Source organism: Acanthochromis polyacanthus, chromosome 1 (assembly GCF_021347895.1).
Source record: "Acanthochromis polyacanthus isolate Apoly-LR-REF ecotype Palm Island chromosome 1, KAUST_Apoly_ChrSc, whole genome shotgun sequence".
In the NCBI taxonomy this organism is placed as follows: Eukaryota; Metazoa; Chordata; class Actinopteri; family Pomacentridae; genus Acanthochromis; species Acanthochromis polyacanthus.
The window spans coordinates 25056061-25072994 of NC_067113.1; the positions used below are offsets into that span (position 1 = coordinate 25056061).

Sequence of the window (16934 nt, forward strand, 5' to 3'; positions counted from 1 at the left end):
TCAAGGGCAAAGATGGGCAAAATTTCAGCTTTTATCATTCCTATTGGTAAGCTGATTTTGGAGGCATCTGTATGGGTCTGCCAGGCCTTTCCTTTTTTTAAGCACATTATGGGTCCAAATTTATAAAAAAAAATACACATAATGGTGGTAGGCAATCATCCAGACTGTAACAAACACATTCAAGAATTATGGCAATAAATTTACAATATTTTTACAACCGTAAAAATAGAACCATATGGGGAGCACAAAATCCCCCTAAATGTCTACCTGTGAGGAAAAATTGTTTAGTGAAAGCAGAAAATGTTTGCAGGTATTAATAGAAATATAAAGGCCAAGGAATCACTCTAAATCTCACAATGATCAACAAAATAAAGCATAAAGATGCTATCTGCCTCTAAATCTATTTATTCCAGTCTTCAGTGTTGTTATAACAATCTACTAAACAAAATTTACTGGAGATTGGTGAATGAGCTTCTGCTAAAAAAAAAAAAAAAAAAGCCTGACAAATGGAGATAACAAAAAAGCTGACATTTCTCTAATAAATCCAAGCTGCATCTCCTCCCCACAACATTGACTTCCACCTTTGAACACAGCTTCACTGTTTCAGATTTTATATAAGAAACCTGAGCTACTAGCTGTGTTTCCTGTCAGGACCCACCTGAGTTCTTCTCTTTCTTGTGACACAGCAGAGTCTTGTTACCGTACTTGCGACCAGTCAGTCATTGGTACTTAATATTTAACCACTGTGGGCTTTTTTTATTGGTCATGGCTCTGCTCTAGAGGCTTTAGTTACCTTCAAGAATCAGGAGAATGGGAAAGCAAGAGGGGGAATTTCTACCTGATACAAGAGAGTGAACTGTTTTGTCAGAAGTTAATCCTCTTCAGAGCTTTTCTGACACTTCTCATATGATGTGTGGGTGCTAACAGAGCAGTCCCAAGTGGAATATGGAGGAGTTTTTTGGCTGCACACCCGATCTTAGGTTCCAACATTTTCCTCAATCAAGAGATTATTTTTTCAAGAGCACTGACGCAACTTTTCATGCACATATTTTAAACACATTTATCTCTTTTTTTTTTTGCAAAATATATGCATATTACCATACCGGTCTTACTGATATTGTGTTGTTCTATTTGTTTATCACTAAATCCCAGCACGTTTCAACTTCAAAGATGAGAAATACTGTTTTTAAGGCTCTGACACTGGTGGAAGAAATAATATTTTACCATTTATGTGAATTAAATCAGCAATACGACATGAAAGTGCTTACTTGCAAGCAGAAATCGTACATTTAGAAGTCTACTTAGGCAAAGTGCATGAGTAATTTCCGAAAGTAATCAGAAAAATTTCCCCTTGTGACTCATGTTTTTACGGATTAGGGACTGCACCGAAATTATTAAGGATCAAAAAAGACCCCAAACATCCTTGCTGGTGGATGCAAATCTTTTTCTTTGGGCAGAGTCATTTATTTTATCTGATACTGCTTCAACAGGTAATAAAGTTTCATTTGACCATATGGGGAGTCCTTTCTATTTATTGACAAAGAGGCATGATTTTTGTTAGTTTTTAAAATCAGGCAGCACTTTTAGGCCACTCTTATTTCAGTTTTTAAAATTAATAATATTGAAGATGGTTTTCCTCTGTAATAAAAGAAAATGTAAGTTTCAGCCTATTTTATGATTAGAATGATTGTTTAAATGGAAAAAGGTGACAAATTTAAAGAGGCTGCCTGGAGTAAAATACAAAGAAGAAACAATGACATACATGTAAAGTACTTAATTACTGTTCTTAAGTACTTGTACCACCTAAATATCCAGCATGGGGAAAATAACGGCTGACGTTTAATGCTTAATGCTATTCATTACAGTAATTTTCAGCTTGTCAGATATCCACTTTCAGCCACAAACCATTCTAAGTCCTTTCATTGTTAATAGCATGTGTGCTAAGATGCTGTTAGTTACAGCATGCGTACTGTAGTGGGTTCCCTACACATGTAGCAGTGTAGTAACCTAATGCCTTGGAATTGAATGGCAGATTAACTTCATTACATGTTACTGATATCATTAGTGTTACAGCACTCTAAGATTCAATATCAACGGAGCACTTTCTCTTTGAATGTGCACCTGATCAGCTGGGCAGATGCATCTACAGAGCAAAGTTTGTTCTCTTTATCCAACTTTCTTTAAGATAATCCCAAAGAATGAGTGGTTCTCCTCTTTTAAACTTTGACTTTTTGTATCCTGGTGGAGGTGGAATGGAGAAAAGAAGGTGGAGAACAAGCTGGGGCGTTCCAGGTCTTCGGTCAAGATAGGATTTCTTCACCTCACGGTCATGAATAATTCAGCCTGGGAGGCCGTGGCTCACCTGGAAAGAGCCACGCAAGAAAGGGAAGTGTCTGAAGTGACAGCAGACCCCAAAAAGAAGAGCAGAGGAAGAAAGAAGTCGGCGGAGCATGGAGGAGGTGGTGAAGAAACGGCCGATTATCTCTGCAAGAGAAAGAGGTCAGTCTGAGAAATTTGTGTGCCTGTGTGCGAGGCAATGTGTGTGTGTGTGTGTGTGTGTGTGTGTGTGTGTGTGTGTGTGTGTGTGTGTGTGTGTGTGTGTTATACATGCACATGGGTTGTATTACAGCCTAACTGTTTTTGCTCTGAAATCTCTCACAGCATTACACACTCGTTGCTCCATACTTGTTTGAGATTTCGACTTTTGTTTAGAATTCATTCCCAAACAAGCAGAGGAAGAACGTTAAAATGCGTAACCATAGAAAATAAGTCAAAGAGCTCCATATGGAAATCATCAGAGGCAACACAGCCGGAGCCAAAGAGAGGCGGGTGGTGCTATAGTGCTGCTCGGAGCTCAATCTGTTGCATCATTTTCATCAATGTTCTCCTCCTGGTCGTCAGGCCCGGGCCCTGGACGCTACGCTCTGCCCCCTACAGTTGGATACATGAACCATGACTTTACAAAACCCAGCAGCCCAGCGTATTCCTTCCACAGCCGCATGAGCAGCGCCAGTGAGTTTTCACATGCTAATCTGTAAATCTCACAGAAAACTATGTGTTTTATCTGTGAAGCTGGTCGGCAGTGACCTAGGTTTGACCCTAAAAGAGTAAGGTTAACTTTTTTGGGCAATAAACACTTACTACTACACATACTTACACCCACATCGTACCATCTTATAAATGCTAAATTGTATGGTTTGTGGATTGTATTTCCTGTAGTGGTGTCTGTGGACTCCAGCCCAGGACCAAGGTACCTTATTGATGCTAAAGTCACCCGGTTTGGCCGCATGGACACCCCATCCTACTCCATTTTGGGCAGAGGAAAGCTTATAGGGAATAAACGTGAGATAAATGAAACACATTTTCCAAACACACAGTCCACTCTGATTTAGTTAACTATAGAAAGTTGTTGCTTTAAACCCGAAAAACTAACCTCTGTGTCTCAATCTTACATATTTATTAGTTTTTCTACAAAAAAAAAAACAAAACCCTCAGATATAACACTACACTGTCGTTTCCCCTATAACATGTAGATCTACAAAGTCCTCCGCCACTCACTGCAGCTCAAACACACCAGCTAAACTTCAACTCTGCTCAAACACTTTAAAACTGCTCTTAGCTACACAATGACAAGTTGCAATATTTTGGTAATTCAGCCGTACAGTGACACAGCTGGTGTTCAAACCAGAAATACTCGATACTATACAATAGTCCACGAATGCTGTGTCATCCAGCATATAAGCAAACACCATGTGGACGTGTTAACAAGGTAAAAAAAAACAAACAACAAAACTTCCCCATAGGGGGTCTTGGAAGCATCATTTCATCAAAAGATGAGAAAAAGATTAGAAAATGTTTTCAAGCTGTGTTGTCACAAGAGTCACACAATCAGGGATTTTGCTTTTTTGCTCAACTCAACGCTAAACACAGAAAATAATTGTTTCCTAACCAGTTTCTGTTTATTTCTTAGGTGAGCCGTTCCAGACTCCTGGACCGGGGGCCTACAGTCCAGAGAAGGCTCCACCTCTCAACGCTCACCGCAGACCTCCGTCCTATACTATCGGCTCTCGGACCAGATATCGTTCTGTGGATGTCGTACCAGCACCAAACAGGTGAAGACAAGGATCAGACAGAATGAAGATTAGATTAAAGCCTGTGAATCTAGAACCAGCAGTGAATTCATCCGGCTAAAAACTGTGTGTGAAGCGAAAGTCTGATAGTCTACAGCTTAATCCTCTGTGCCATTGAGCTTCATTGCTGTCAGGTGATTCACAGATTGAAGCACAGTGTTTTTGTTACTCAGTTCCACATGCACTACTCTGCTGCCAGAAATTAATAGTATGTTGAATGTGTATTTGCTCAGGTTTTTCAGGCTACCATTTTAGGAGTTCAGTGTTCACCCAGTCTCTCAGTGCAGCAGTATCCACTTCTAGTGACAACAGCATTGCTAAATCTCATTAAAGTTATATCTGGCACTCATTGTACTTAGTAAGGTTAGGAGTAGATTGTGGTTCGGTTTAAAACAGGAAAAAAATTGCAGTGACTATCGTGTATAAAGGTGAACGAACCTTCTGTGATGTTAGACATGGATTTCCTGAGCTGAGGTGAGCCAAGCAGATTTCTCTGGGCCTTGAACTGTCCTATGACGGTATTAAGCTGTCACTCAAAGCCAACGCACCTAGCTTGGAAAATCCAAACTGATTCTCCATGTAATCTCCTATCTCCATGTTAGGAGATACAGGAGAATCAGTTTGGCATGGGCGAATTGAATCGCGTTTCCCTCCCGGGAAAGTTTGGTACGACCAATCATAGCACGGGAGGCGGGAGTTAATGCTGCGTCATCTTCAGCGCCTGGATTACCCATAAAACACCTGCACACCTCCCGTAACCAAACACAACATTAACAAAGTTATTCCTAACACCGCTAATCGTTCGGAAGGAGTCTTTTGTTGCGTAGCCTTTTCAAAAATAAGTGTTGTACTTGAGAGTACCCCATGTATTCGCAGATTTTTGTGACAAAAACGGCAGTAATCATTCACCGCGATGCTTTCTCGGCTGCATGCCATTGTTGTTTGGACTACATGGACTACAAGGTCGATTTGTTTGTGCGTCACATCCGTGTTACGCTGATTGGTTCTTTCTCGTTCAAGCTGCATTCGTTAGCCCCTCCTTTTTGAAATAGTCTCCTGTCATCACAATGCCAGACTGCCTTTATTTGTATTTATATTAATACATAAATAAAGTCAGTCTGGATTTTCCAGGCAACATCGCACCCTCTATTATGTGTCACTTCACACCTTAATACAAGGTAAACAGGTGAGTCAATAAAAATCCCGGGGTACAGGTGTCATGAAAGGGAAACTAGCTATAGAGAGCAAAACTGTTTTTGCACCAGGTTGTAAACATGTTTACTACTGCTGTGAAGTTTGACATTTTAACATGGAAGTCTATAGACACTGGCCTACTTTTGGAAACAGCCTCAAGCGCCCATTTGAGGAACTGCACTTATGTGTTGGCTTGATTTTTTTCTATCCTGGAGGTTGCTTTTTGGCCACAACATGCTTATTAACATTAAAGCTATAGGACTTTTGCATACAGATGAACTTTTGTTGCATTCAAGTTCTTGATAGAGTTCACACAATGCTGACTGAGCATATCAGCAACAGCCATAAAATATCCGTATCTTGCTGTATACCGGAGTTCTAAATCAAAGGTCAGTGCCGACACTGACACATTTGCACACCAGGGGTGATGCATTTTAACCAGTAATGCACTGGTTTGTCAGAGCTAAACAGGGAAACAAAAGCAATGAAGTACACTATATAAACTACAACCATAGGAAGCAACTAAGGAAAAGAGAAACTCAGAATTTAGAGGAAGGATTGCAGTCTTGAGAAGAAAATGTTTTGCAATGTGGATTACATCATAAACATGTGTTGACAGTGTGAGTATAATTACAAGAAGGAGGATACAAAAGGTCTGCCCTGCAGGTTTAAACAAGAACCCCGGTCTTTCTGTGTCTTTTGCCAGACTGCTTTTATTGCCTAAACCTAACCAGAGAGAGGAGACAGGATGCAAACTGTATTCACAATTCTGCATCTTCAACATCATATTAAGTCAATTCTCAATATTGAATTTAGCCGTCTTTCTTTTTTAATCTGTTCCTTCAAACCTACATATTTCTGTCTTCAATCTACCAGCTACAGTCTCCCGAATGTGCTGGGCTGTCAGGTTCCCCACAAACCCTCCAGTGCCAGTTACAGCTTCTCAGGCCGGAGGACGGTTGGAGCACCCTCTGAGGATCTCTCCAGGGGTCCTGGACCAGGAAAGTACAACAGCACCAACCCGGACATTTACCGCCAGCGACAACCCTCCTTCTCCATGCAGAGCCGGACTAAGAGGCCCAATTATTCCTCTGCTATTCCCGGACCAGGAACCTACAGCCCAGAGAGGTTTTACATGCACCTCCCCAGACCGCCATCCTTCACTCTGGGAGTCCGACACTCTGAGTTCGTCACACCACTTGTGGTGGATGCAACTGACTGACTACCGTGGATTTATTTCAAATGCCTTATTTTTATTCATCTTTTTCACACCATGTTACCCGTACATCATTTTTTAAAGATGAAAAACTCAACAAAAACCCCTAGTAAAACAAAATACAATAACAACTTTAATTCAACTAGGCACAGTATACTGTACAGATCCAGTTATTTCCTTATAAATAAAACCAAATATTAATAACTTTTGCTTTGCATTGTTTGTGCGACTAAGAACGAAAGTGCTTACGTCACTGCTAGCTTAACAGGCAATGGGGAAATAAAAGAGGAAGTGAGTGGGAGTCCCTAAGGTTTTGTTCTCGGTACTGTGATATTTACAGGCAAACTCCAGTCGCTGCACTCGCCCAGACCCAGCAGCTCTTTGGCACACACCTGGAACAGGTAGGTCCTCCCTGGGGTCAGACCCTTCAGCTCAATCTTGGTGTCCTCAATTGGACCCAGCTGGAGGAGGAGAAAATAAATAAAATCCATGAAGCTTTAACATCCGGCGTTTAAAAATCAACAGGTTTGTGTGATGATGGAGCACGCTGTCGTTTGTAGAGAAGAGAAACTGCTTTCTAATCAGCATCTGTCCGGTGTAAATATCTGCAGCACCATTATCTGTTGAGTCACAGTTTGTAAGAGTTTAAAAGCTGTAACCAAAGGATGTATTATTTATATTAATGGGAACTTGCCAAGCGGAGAAATCCCTGCAGCTAGTTTATAGTCTCTGTTAAGGATTAGTGCAGTTATAAATGTTGACATTAGCAACAAAGTCTGCTGTGAATATGTGGATTGCAAAGATAAGACAAATGTTCTGGTGATGCATAAATTTGGTCTTATTCAGGACTTACGATTAATCATTAAAGCCTTTTAAAGCACTTATAATGTACTCATTTACAAAGGATGACTTTGTAGATTGTAATTATTAATTAAAATATAACACTTCTGAACAGATGTGTTATCCATTTATTATTTCATAGCCACAGGAAAAGCTACTGAGCCCATGACTGAATATTGTAATGCTTTAAATGAAAGCAGCATCAACCAAACTACCAGCTGTGTCGGTAAAAATACAAAGATTCCACTGATGAAGGGAATTTTAAAAACATTTTCAAGGTTGCCTAAAAATTTTTAGGTAATTTTGAGCTTCAACGTGTGAAATCTTTGTACATTTTGTGTCAAATGTGGAGTTTTTAAAAATCACACTGCACTTTTATCCAGTATGCTTTGATGAGGTTTATACGTACATCTGTGCTCCTGTTTTCCCACTGGTAGTGTATGTGGTATTTTAGGGGGAAGATATCCAGGTTGCTCCAGGAAGGGGGAGGAGACCACTGAACCAACAAGTTTCTGATATTATGAGGGGAAACCCGGACATCTACCGGGGGATCTGGTTTCACTGTAGAGTAAGACAGAGAGAACAGAAGTTTAGATTAACACAGGCTTGTCTTTTCAGGGTGCAATCAATCACGTCAGGCCATGGGTAGATTGAATTGTCCATAATTTCATCTCTCACCTATATCCTCCATCATAAAACTCATTAGATGGGAGCTGCTGCCACCAGAATGAACTGCTGTGATGTTAATGATGTAGTCTGTCAGAAGTTTCAGGTTGGGCAGGTGGCAGTGCCAGAGCTGGAAAAGAAAAGAATAATATGCAAAGATGAAAGCCTTCTCAGGAACTTCACAATGATTATAATATCTTATTTTCATCACCCAGGAAATATTTGATATTCATTACTTACCTCTTTTTTATTATTAAAGTTTTAAAATATTAAAAAAATGTTCAGAAAATAAAAATAACTTGCAGAATTTTGCAAACTAACAGCTTCATTTTTTAAAAAACAAGTACATTAAATTCACATACCTGACATAAAATCCAGATTAAAAATCCTAGTTTTTATAATTTGGAAAATATTTTATTTTTTACACATTTGTCATTATATTTCCAAAATATAAAAAAATGCTCAGAAAATAAAAATAATTTGCATACTCACTAACGGCTTATTTTTTTTATTTTAGAAGAAAATGTATTTAATTCCAATACCTCACATTGACTATAATGTTAATGTTCATTTAACCATTTGACAAATATTTTATTTGTATTGTTTACATGTCTTTCATTAGGTTTCTAAATTTTAAAAATAAGCTCAGAAAATAAAAAGAATTTTCAGATTTTCATTCACCAATGGCTTAATTTTTTTATTTTTATATATAAATGAAGTTCCTGTGCCTCATACTGATTATAAACTCTTTTTTTTTTTTTTTTTTACCATTTGGCAAATATTTTAAATTTATTTCTCAGATCTTTTTCATTATATTTCTTAAATATAAAAAAAAAAATAAAAATTATTTGCAGATTTTTTTGCACACCAACAACTTCATTTAAAAATAAATTAAATTCCCATACCTCACACTGATTATAAAATCTCATTTTAACCATTTTGCAAATATTTAGTATTTATTACTCACATGTTTTTACATCTATTACTGAATTGTTTTAAAAAATATTCAGAAAACAAAAATTATTTGCAGATTTTTTTTCCTCAGTAACAGCTTCATTTAAAAAAATGAAATGAATTAAATTCACATACTCAAAATGTAAAATAAGATATCCTGCAACTATGTGAATCAGAGTCTTGTGGCTTATGCAGCACATCTTGGGAATTCCCACAAAATCCTCACGTGATTTGCATAATTAGTAACCAATGCTGTTTAATTCTTGCTGACTTACTGTTCCTTAGACTCACAAGACAAAACTGAAACCAATCCGTGGTCTTTTGCAAGTTTACCAAAAAAAAAAACTGTAAGTAGGGATTTTCCAAAACTCAGTAAAATCCACTGTAAACTGGAGTTTTTATGAATCAGCAGTACAGTATGTAACCTCAACACTTTAATATACTGTCATGTTCACTGTAAATAAGCCCCGATTAGTTTCATTTAGGATAGTCTGTACTTTCTGTTGGCTCAAATGTGAATAAACTAGTACCTGCTCAGAGGCGAATGAAGACGCTGAAATCGAAGCAGAGGATGAAGAGTCAGGGGGGATGAGATGACAGTGCTGGGTGCTCTCCTCTCGGTGTCTCTCACTGATAAACACAAACATTTACATACATATAAATGAGCTCTTTGGTGACACTTGGCAAACGGAGGCTGCTTTGCTGAAAGGGGTCCCAGGTTTTTGGTCAACAGCACACAGGAAACAGACAGTTTTTATTGCACATTTACCTGTAGGTGGCAATGTAGTGCATTGGAGGGGAGTGGGAAGGTTTCGGCCAGGTGCAGAGAGTCACATTCGGGTAGTTCGAACACCAGCAATGCACTGTGGGAGTGGAGGGAGCATCTGGTGGGAGAAATTATAATCAGTCATCTACTGTGAAACACGTAAAGGTATGTTTCATATTAAATCCTTGCTTTGATGTCATTGATTTTTCTTGTCGTTTAGAGTTTTGCCATTATTTTTACCTTTAAATTTTAAATGGAGATCATAAACACAAAGAGTAGAATTCATTTGGCATGTTAATATGCTATAACATAATCATTATCACGACTAATACATTCAAAAAATTCTATTTCCAGAGGCAGGGCGATAAAAAAAGCCCCCACAATGACAGGACATGAGTAGTATTTTAAACAATGGCATGAATTAAACAGAGCAGAGAAAGCTAAATTTAGTACAGAATAATGGTTAATTTTAGCATGCAGGTTGCAAACACACACACACGACCAACACCACAAACTGTGAGCTCATTCCCACTCAGCCTGGTACTCACTCCCTGATGTTGCAGTAGCTCTCAGCAGGTCCAGCCCTTGACTTCCCAGGACACACATGAGGAGTGTAACGGTGACACGCACACTGCTAGACATCGCAGCCGTCAGAAGAGGATTAATTATCCGCTAATGATTTGTCGGAATAACCGTATAAATGTTGACGTCAGCCGGTCACTTGTGCAGGATAAAAGTCTGCTGCTCCTTTGCTCTGCTTCTCTCAGTTACGGTCTCCTCCTTTTGTCTCAGTGTCAAAGTTCAGAGATAACAAACTGCATTTCAGCCTCGTCTCTGTGTGTGTCTGACCTGAAGCCGATCAGCGCTTTAAAAGCAGCTGGTTTCAAAATGAAAGAGGAACAGTGTGGTGTATCACAGGAAAACCTCCTTCAGAAAGAACCGTTTTGAGTTGTGTCTACTGATGCATCACGTTTCCTTACGTCATAGACAAAAACTTTGCGTCAGACTTGCTTTAATCTTACATTTAATTTCTTTACAAATGAAAGATTTCCCCTCAGGGGACATGGATTAGATTTACAACTATACAAAATAATACATCAGTGAATACAGTAATTGTGAAGTGGTAAACGGATAAGAAAGTCCCTGTGTGACATCACCTAGATGCTGTCTCAGGTACTCTCCTCTGATAGTTTCGTGCTCCACTCTTCCAGCTAGTGCACGTTAGGAAACAGTAGCTACACTAAAGACAATATTTACATAACAGTTTTACAGTACCAGTCAAAAGTTTGGACCCACCTTCTCATCCAATGCTTTTTATTTGTATTGTTATCTACATTGTAGGCTAATACTGAAGATTAACATTTTTTTGTGTACAACATAATTCCATATGTATTCTTTTATAGTTTCGATGACTTCAGTGTACAAAATAATTAAATAAAATAACTGTCCAAACTTTTGACTGGTAGGGTACGTCTTCTGCACCTTCACAGTCCAAGCTGTCAGACTTTTTCTCGATTGTCTCTGTGAGGCCACGACAGCTTCTTGGTGCTCCATCCAGAGAGGGAGGTACCGTGGAGGATCCGACCCAGTGCGGGAGCCCCATCTCTGGGTAAGCTAACGCCTTGAAGCCCCCCGCTGGAGGTCCGCAGAGAGGTGAAGGCCTTACTGATCCAGCTGTTCTTTGATTCCTGGAGATCGTTGGACAGGATTGCCTTCTCGTGTTCCAGCTCCTGCGTGAGTATGAGGACAAATATAGCAAAAAAATAAATAAAAAGTGGGCTTTGCTGCAATCCATTCACATTTTGTCATGTTTTTGTATTTCTCACAAGCATGTTTTACTATTCTACTGAAAGATGTTTTTATATTGTATCAAGAAAACTCACTTTTTTGTCCTTAGAATTATACTTGCATTTGATATTCACAAGCAGTATACTAGCGATACTGATAGGTCATTAGAATACTTATTTCAATGCTGTAAATTAATAAATATTAAATGTGTAATGAAAAGACATCTTTAAAAAAAATATGAATTGCTTGAGTCAATCCATTAAGCCTACTTTGCAATAGTGCATGAAAATCAGTCCTACGTCTTAATGCTTAAAATTTAGATTGATCAAAGCATATGTATTGTTCCGTAGTGGACTCAGAAAAAAATATATACTAATGGATACTAAGTTCTCTAGCTCATATATACTTACATTCATTACATGAAAATACTGCAGTATAGGATCAAAATGTGCTTGAAATCTATCTACTGGTGTTCAAGTAGGTTACAAGTTTTATTGCATACTATTATAACATTCTCATACAAGCTGTCCTGATTTCAGACTTTTGTTTAAGGTGCCAATTCAAAAGTAGGATTAATCAGCAAAGAAGCTTTGGTGAAAGGAAAAGAGAAAGCCTTTGCACTTACGGTTTTTTCCTTTTTCCCTTTATGTGTGAATTTCTGCTATTGCTTCCTGCACTAATCCTCTTTGTCACTTCTGCTTTTCACTGCTGTCAAACACTTCTTACTAAAACACCGACTGGGGATCCTGCCCTATTTTCTCTCTTCATGGGCTTATGCCTAATGAAAATGCAGCACATCGGTGGGGCCAAACGTCCTTGTTAGACACCTCAAATTGATCTCTACCAAATTAAATTAAAGGAGGGCAGACAGGTACAATAATTAGGTTCTGAGGGTTAAACATACTGGAGAGAAGCCACTTTTACTGTTGAATAAAGCTAAAAGGCTGATACCTATGTTGATATGTGGGAAAATTATTGTAGAGAAGTATAATAGTACAGCATAGCACAACATAGCATAGTATGGCATAATATAGACTAGCATAGTATAGCATAGTATGGTATAGTATAGTACAGTATAGCATAGCATAGCATGGTATGGTATAGTATAGTATAGCATAGAATAACATAGCAGAGCATATATATAGTGTAGTATAGAATTGAATAGCACAATATATCATACTATAGTATAGAATACTGTAGTATATCACACTATAATATACTATGATAAAGTATAGAATAGCATAGCACATCATAGTAAATCACAGTATAGTATAGCATAGTATAGTATAGTGTAGAATAGCATACTATAGTATAGCATAGAATAATGTAGCATAGCGTAGCATAGTACAGTATAGCACAGTATAGCACAGTACAGTACAGCTTAATTTTCACAGTACAGTATAGTATAGTACTGCATAGTGGAGTACACCATAGCACAGTACAGTACAGCATAGTATATTATAATATAGAATAGTATAGTATAGCATAACATATAGAATAGTATATCATAGCAAAGCATAGTACAGCATAGCATAGCATAGCATATAATAGCACAGCATAGTATAGTGTAGCATAGCATAACATAGAATAGAATAGCATAGCATATAATAGCACAGCATAGTATAGTATAGCACAGCATAGCATATATTAGCACAACATAGTATAGTATGGCATAGCATAGGATACCATGGCGTGGCATATTATAGTATGCATAACCCTTTAATTCTCTGCAATAACCTGCAATATTGTCAATCATATGGCTATCATTTTCCTGGTGCATGTTTAACATTTCATTTACATGTTTGTAGCTAGTAAAAGGTATATTTGCAACAAAGGATAATTAGCTTCTGAGGTTTTACCTGGATTTGACTACTTAGATTCCTAGTATGTATGAGTGTGTTCCAGCAGTGGCTTGGTCTTACCTGGATCTTGCAATTGGCTTCCACCATCTGGAGCTTGGTCTGGACTAGCTCCCGCTCCAGTGCCCTAATCTGAGCCCTGAGGGACTCCTTCTCTCGGTCCACCCTTCTCTGCTCCCTCCTCTGCTCCTCTCTTCGAAAACGTGCATCGTTCTCCTCCTCGCTTTGTTCGGCCATCCCTCGGCCTTCTGTCTCTCCTGCTGCTTCACAGCTCTGACCTGCATCGGACAGCTCATCTGACTCGACAGTATGTTGGCAGCAGGAGCAAGCCCTCATTACACTCTGCAAGGTGAGAGGTGGGAGAAGCACAAAATGAACCAGATGAAACTTTGCTGCCCCAACCATGATGAACCACCATCTACCTGCTGTTTGAGATGAGTTCTAATGAGAAATTAAAGCAACTGAGGAATTAAGAATTGTTGTATTCAACACTAAACATGGCAGAGGTAAAAGGAAAGTGAAAGTAGGGCAGATGACAGCAGAGTTGCACAGGGAGAGTGCTACTCTCACCTTGAGCAAATCTAACTCCTCTCTGTGGGCGGCCTGCTGCTTCTCCAGACGATTTGTCAGCTGAGAGCAGATCTGAGGGAAAGAGCATCTGATTTTAACAGCGCTGAGCAAAACCTTCGCAGCAGCAATTCTTTATTAATGCATTATATCTGTCATTATATATTTATACAGTGTTGGCAGCCTGTTTCTCAGTTTTCAGATTGAAATCACACTGCTATCAATTCGTCGTACCTGCTTGTAATCTGCAATGATACCCGACGACCTTTTGACCTCTAGCTCGGCCTTCTCCAGCTCCCTCCGAAACACTTCCTTTAGCTATCAAAAGCGAAAAATGATTTCATTCATCTGTGCCTACAACAGCTATAATGACTTTAAGTTGCTATAGAGCCACCAAACATGAGAAAATCTTCATTCTTACCATCGCAGTTTCTTCTTCTTTCCCTCTCTTCTCTTCTTCTGTGGCCTGCAGTCGATGTCTCGTCTGCAGCAGATCTTTTGTCAGTTCATCCACTCTGTCCTCCGCCTGCAAAAACACAACAATCAGATCGGGTTGTTGTTGTAGCCAGGATTATATTCAGCAACCACAACATGCCACGCATACAACTGCACTCTAAAAAATAACTTAAGGAATATATCCATACGTGATGCAAGAAAAAAATCTAATTTACTGACTTAAATCAACCTTTTAAGCTGCAAACTTTATTTTGATAGGTTTGGTTGATATAATACTGTTGGTAATTACATCAACTTAACATTGTATGCACTTTAAATATTTTTAAAAACCAAATCATAGATTAAAAAACTGAATAAAATTGTCTAATAACTATTTTTTCTTCACCTGTCTCTTCTACCTACTGACATTAACATTACAACAACTACATTTTTTTAAAAAATTTGCCAAATTAAAACCTTGTGCTCCTAATTACGGCATACTTTGACATGAAAATAATTACCTTATAAACTTGTGTTTATTGCGTCAATCATTAACTAAGTGCTAATTAGCAATGCCCTTGATTTAAGGGAGCAGCTAATTCTCCGCTAATCTGAACACAAAGTCATTAAAAGTTGCTTTAACTCAAAAAGATAGAAACAAACTGTATTAGTTTTAATTTGTTAAGCCCAAACCTTATTTTTTCAAGTACATAATCACTCTGCAGAGACATATATTATAAGTTAAACCCACATTCTTAAATTTTTAAACAAGATGACAAAGAGCTATTGTAATGAAATGCAAATGAAATGCAGAACTGTAAAAGTTTTATGAGGGTCACAGTTTGGTCGTTCCCTGCGTGGCTTCTCCAGGCTTCTTACCCTTTAGTGAAGGGCAGTAATTAATTGTACCTTGTCCAGAGCGTTCCTCAGGGCGATCTTGCTGGTGATCAGTCTGTGGGCCAAGTTGTCATTTTCCTGCTCCAGACGGTGGCTGGTCTGCTGAAGCTGACGGTTTTCTTTCTGCAAACCACACACCAAAAAAAAAAAATCTGTCAGGGGCTGTAAACTTAAACTCCAGCATTTAAAAAGCTAAAGAATCAATATCTGGCCATTTCAAATGAGTCAGTGTTGGTTTGATGGGTTTTTCTGACCAGGTATTTTTCAAAAGGGTCTTCATCTTCCATTATTTCAAGCCGGCATTCCTTCAGTTTAGCTTTCTTTGTTGGCACCTGAGGGGAGAAAGTCATGGCTTATTAAACACAGCAATAAAAATAAAAATAAAATGTCACATTTGAAGGAGCTGGAGAAAGCTATCTTCTTCAAACAGATATTGTGCCGGATGTAGGATAAGTGTGACAAATGGAGAACAGGCCCCAGAAAGAGATCCAGATAGGGATAAAAAAAACAAAAAAAAAACAAGATAAGATAGAGAGCACATGGGGAAATGATAATTTAAGATGCATGAAGGAATAATAGCAGGCGGAAGGTTTTTTTTTAAAGCTTGAAATGACAATTTTCTATATCTCAAATAGCTAAACTGAACAATCAGAATTAATTTCCTTATATCTGGAATCACAGATCAGTCCTGCAGAGGAACATGTTTTGCGTTGTGCTCGTGCCCGTTAGCCACAGCAGAGAACATAGGAAGACCTCTAAAATGTAAATTTTTGTATGTTAACGTCTTTAAATTCACGCTGAACTCATATTTTGTCATGCTTAGGCCACTCAAGCAAATCCAAGACAGCTGTTTAGAATAAGGGCTAGAATCACGTAATCGCTTTTAGTCAAAACAGAATGATCTAAAATATGTACTTGCAGGAAAAATGAGCAAATGTTACACAATAATTTGCATATCAAATCTGCAGATTGTCAATATATATATATATATATATATATATGCTGCATTTTACTGTTGGAGCAAATCAAGGCAATGCTTTTTTGAATATGTTTTGTGTTTCATATCAATCACCTAATTTTCTGCATGTAAAATCTTTTTCAGCTGCCAAACAATCACAGTGGAGCTAAAAATTGTGACATAGTCCCTCAAAATGCAGGCGACCAAGTGGCATGAAATGAAAATACTCAAGTAAAGCAGAGGTAATGCAAATCTGCTTCATTTGTTGAATTTAATTGAATTAATCCATGCAACAGTGAATCTTACTGTGTTTTAGGTTCCGTTTCAGCCACCAGACAGGCGAGGAGCTCCTCCTCGCTCATCTGGTCAAAAGCATGGGCATCATAGGGCATTGCCATGGACATCTCCTCCATCATTTTGCCCAGATTCATACACAGCTGCTTCCAGTTGTAGAGTGTAAAACCTGTGATTCCAAACAGAGAAAAATCCAGCTGGAGTGTCGAATTTACCGTCAGGCCTGAATGACAATTCGAGTGAATCAGAGATGCAGAATAAAGAAAGATGTCTTATTAATACTCGCAGAACAAGAGGCCAATCTGGCATGTGAGCGGAAAAAGGAAACAACAGGGCAAAGTCCAACTCGTCCGGATACATACAAGGAAAC

The 16934-nt window shown here is 38.5% G+C and overlaps 3 protein-coding genes across 3 annotated transcripts; 1 reads left to right on the top strand and 2 right to left on the bottom strand.

Moving 5' to 3' along the window:
* Positions 1 to 2450: 2450 nt before the first annotated feature.
* On the top strand, positions 2451 to 6546 carry odf3l2a (outer dense fiber of sperm tails 3-like 2a). Its single transcript, XM_022193430.2, has 5 exons — positions 2451 to 2499; positions 2902 to 3012; positions 3220 to 3342; positions 3971 to 4112; positions 6201 to 6546. Exons 1-5 carry the CDS (start codon positions 2451 to 2453, stop codon positions 6544 to 6546), a joined length of 771 nt encoding a protein of 256 aa, XP_022049122.1.
* Positions 6547 to 6554: 8 nt separating this feature from the next.
* On the bottom strand, positions 6555 to 10686 carry ebi3 (Epstein-Barr virus induced 3). The gene is made up of 6 exons (XM_022193417.2): positions 10315 to 10686; positions 9770 to 9884; positions 9531 to 9630; positions 8059 to 8176; positions 7790 to 7941; positions 6555 to 7001 (listed from the first exon to the last, which is right to left on the bottom strand). Exons 1-6 carry the CDS (start codon positions 10406 to 10408, stop codon positions 6846 to 6848), a joined length of 735 nt encoding a protein of 244 aa, XP_022049109.1. The 5' UTR covers positions 10409 to 10686; the 3' UTR covers positions 6555 to 6845.
* An 88-nt stretch (positions 10687 to 10774) lies between these two features.
* On the bottom strand, positions 10775 to 15796 carry LOC110951020 (rab GTPase-activating protein 1-like). Its single transcript, XM_051950439.1, has 7 exons — positions 15567 to 15796; positions 15325 to 15435; positions 14402 to 14506; positions 14215 to 14298; positions 13984 to 14055; positions 13477 to 13755; positions 10775 to 11496 (listed from the first exon to the last, which is right to left on the bottom strand). The coding sequence occupies exons 1-7, from the start codon at positions 15660 to 15662 to the stop codon at positions 11266 to 11268; spliced, it is 978 nt and encodes a 325-aa protein (XP_051806399.1). The 5' UTR covers positions 15663 to 15796; the 3' UTR covers positions 10775 to 11265.
* Positions 15797 to 16934: the final 1138 nt, after the last annotated feature.

Excerpts from the sequence above, each read along its gene's own strand:
- odf3l2a (XM_022193430.2), top strand. The coding sequence starts at position 2,451 with ATGGAGGAGGTGGTGAAGAAACGGCCGATTATCTCTGCAAGAGAAAGA. Across the intron at positions 2,500-2,901 it reads TATCTCTGCAAGAGAAAGAG|GCCCGGGCCCTGGACGCTAC; the intron begins GTCAGTCTGAGA and ends CCTGGTCGTCAG. Across the intron at positions 3,013-3,219 it reads CAGCCGCATGAGCAGCGCCA|TGGTGTCTGTGGACTCCAGC; the intron begins GTGAGTTTTCAC and ends TATTTCCTGTAG.
- ebi3 (XM_022193417.2), bottom strand. The coding sequence starts at position 10,408 with ATGTCTAGCAGTGTGCGTGTCACCGTTACACTCCTCATGTGTGTCCTG. Across the intron at positions 9,631-9,769 it reads CACTACATTGCCACCTACAG|TGAGAGACACCGAGAGGAGA; the intron begins GTAAATGTGCAA and ends TGTGTTTATCAG. Across the intron at positions 7,002-7,789 it reads GGGAAAACAGGAGCACAGAT|CTGGGTCCAATTGAGGACAC; the intron begins GTACGTATAAAC and ends CTCCTCCTCCAG.
- LOC110951020 (XM_051950439.1), bottom strand. The coding sequence starts at position 15,662 with ATGACTTTCTCCCCTCAGGTGCCAACAAAGAAAGCTAAACTGAAGGAA. Across the intron at positions 14,507-15,324 it reads TGAGGAACGCTCTGGACAAG|GCGGAGGACAGAGTGGATGA; the intron begins GTACAATTAATT and ends GTGTTTTTGCAG. Across the intron at positions 11,497-13,476 it reads AAGCCAATTGCAAGATCCAG|GAGCTGGAACACGAGAAGGC; the intron begins GTAAGACCAAGC and ends ATACTCACGCAG.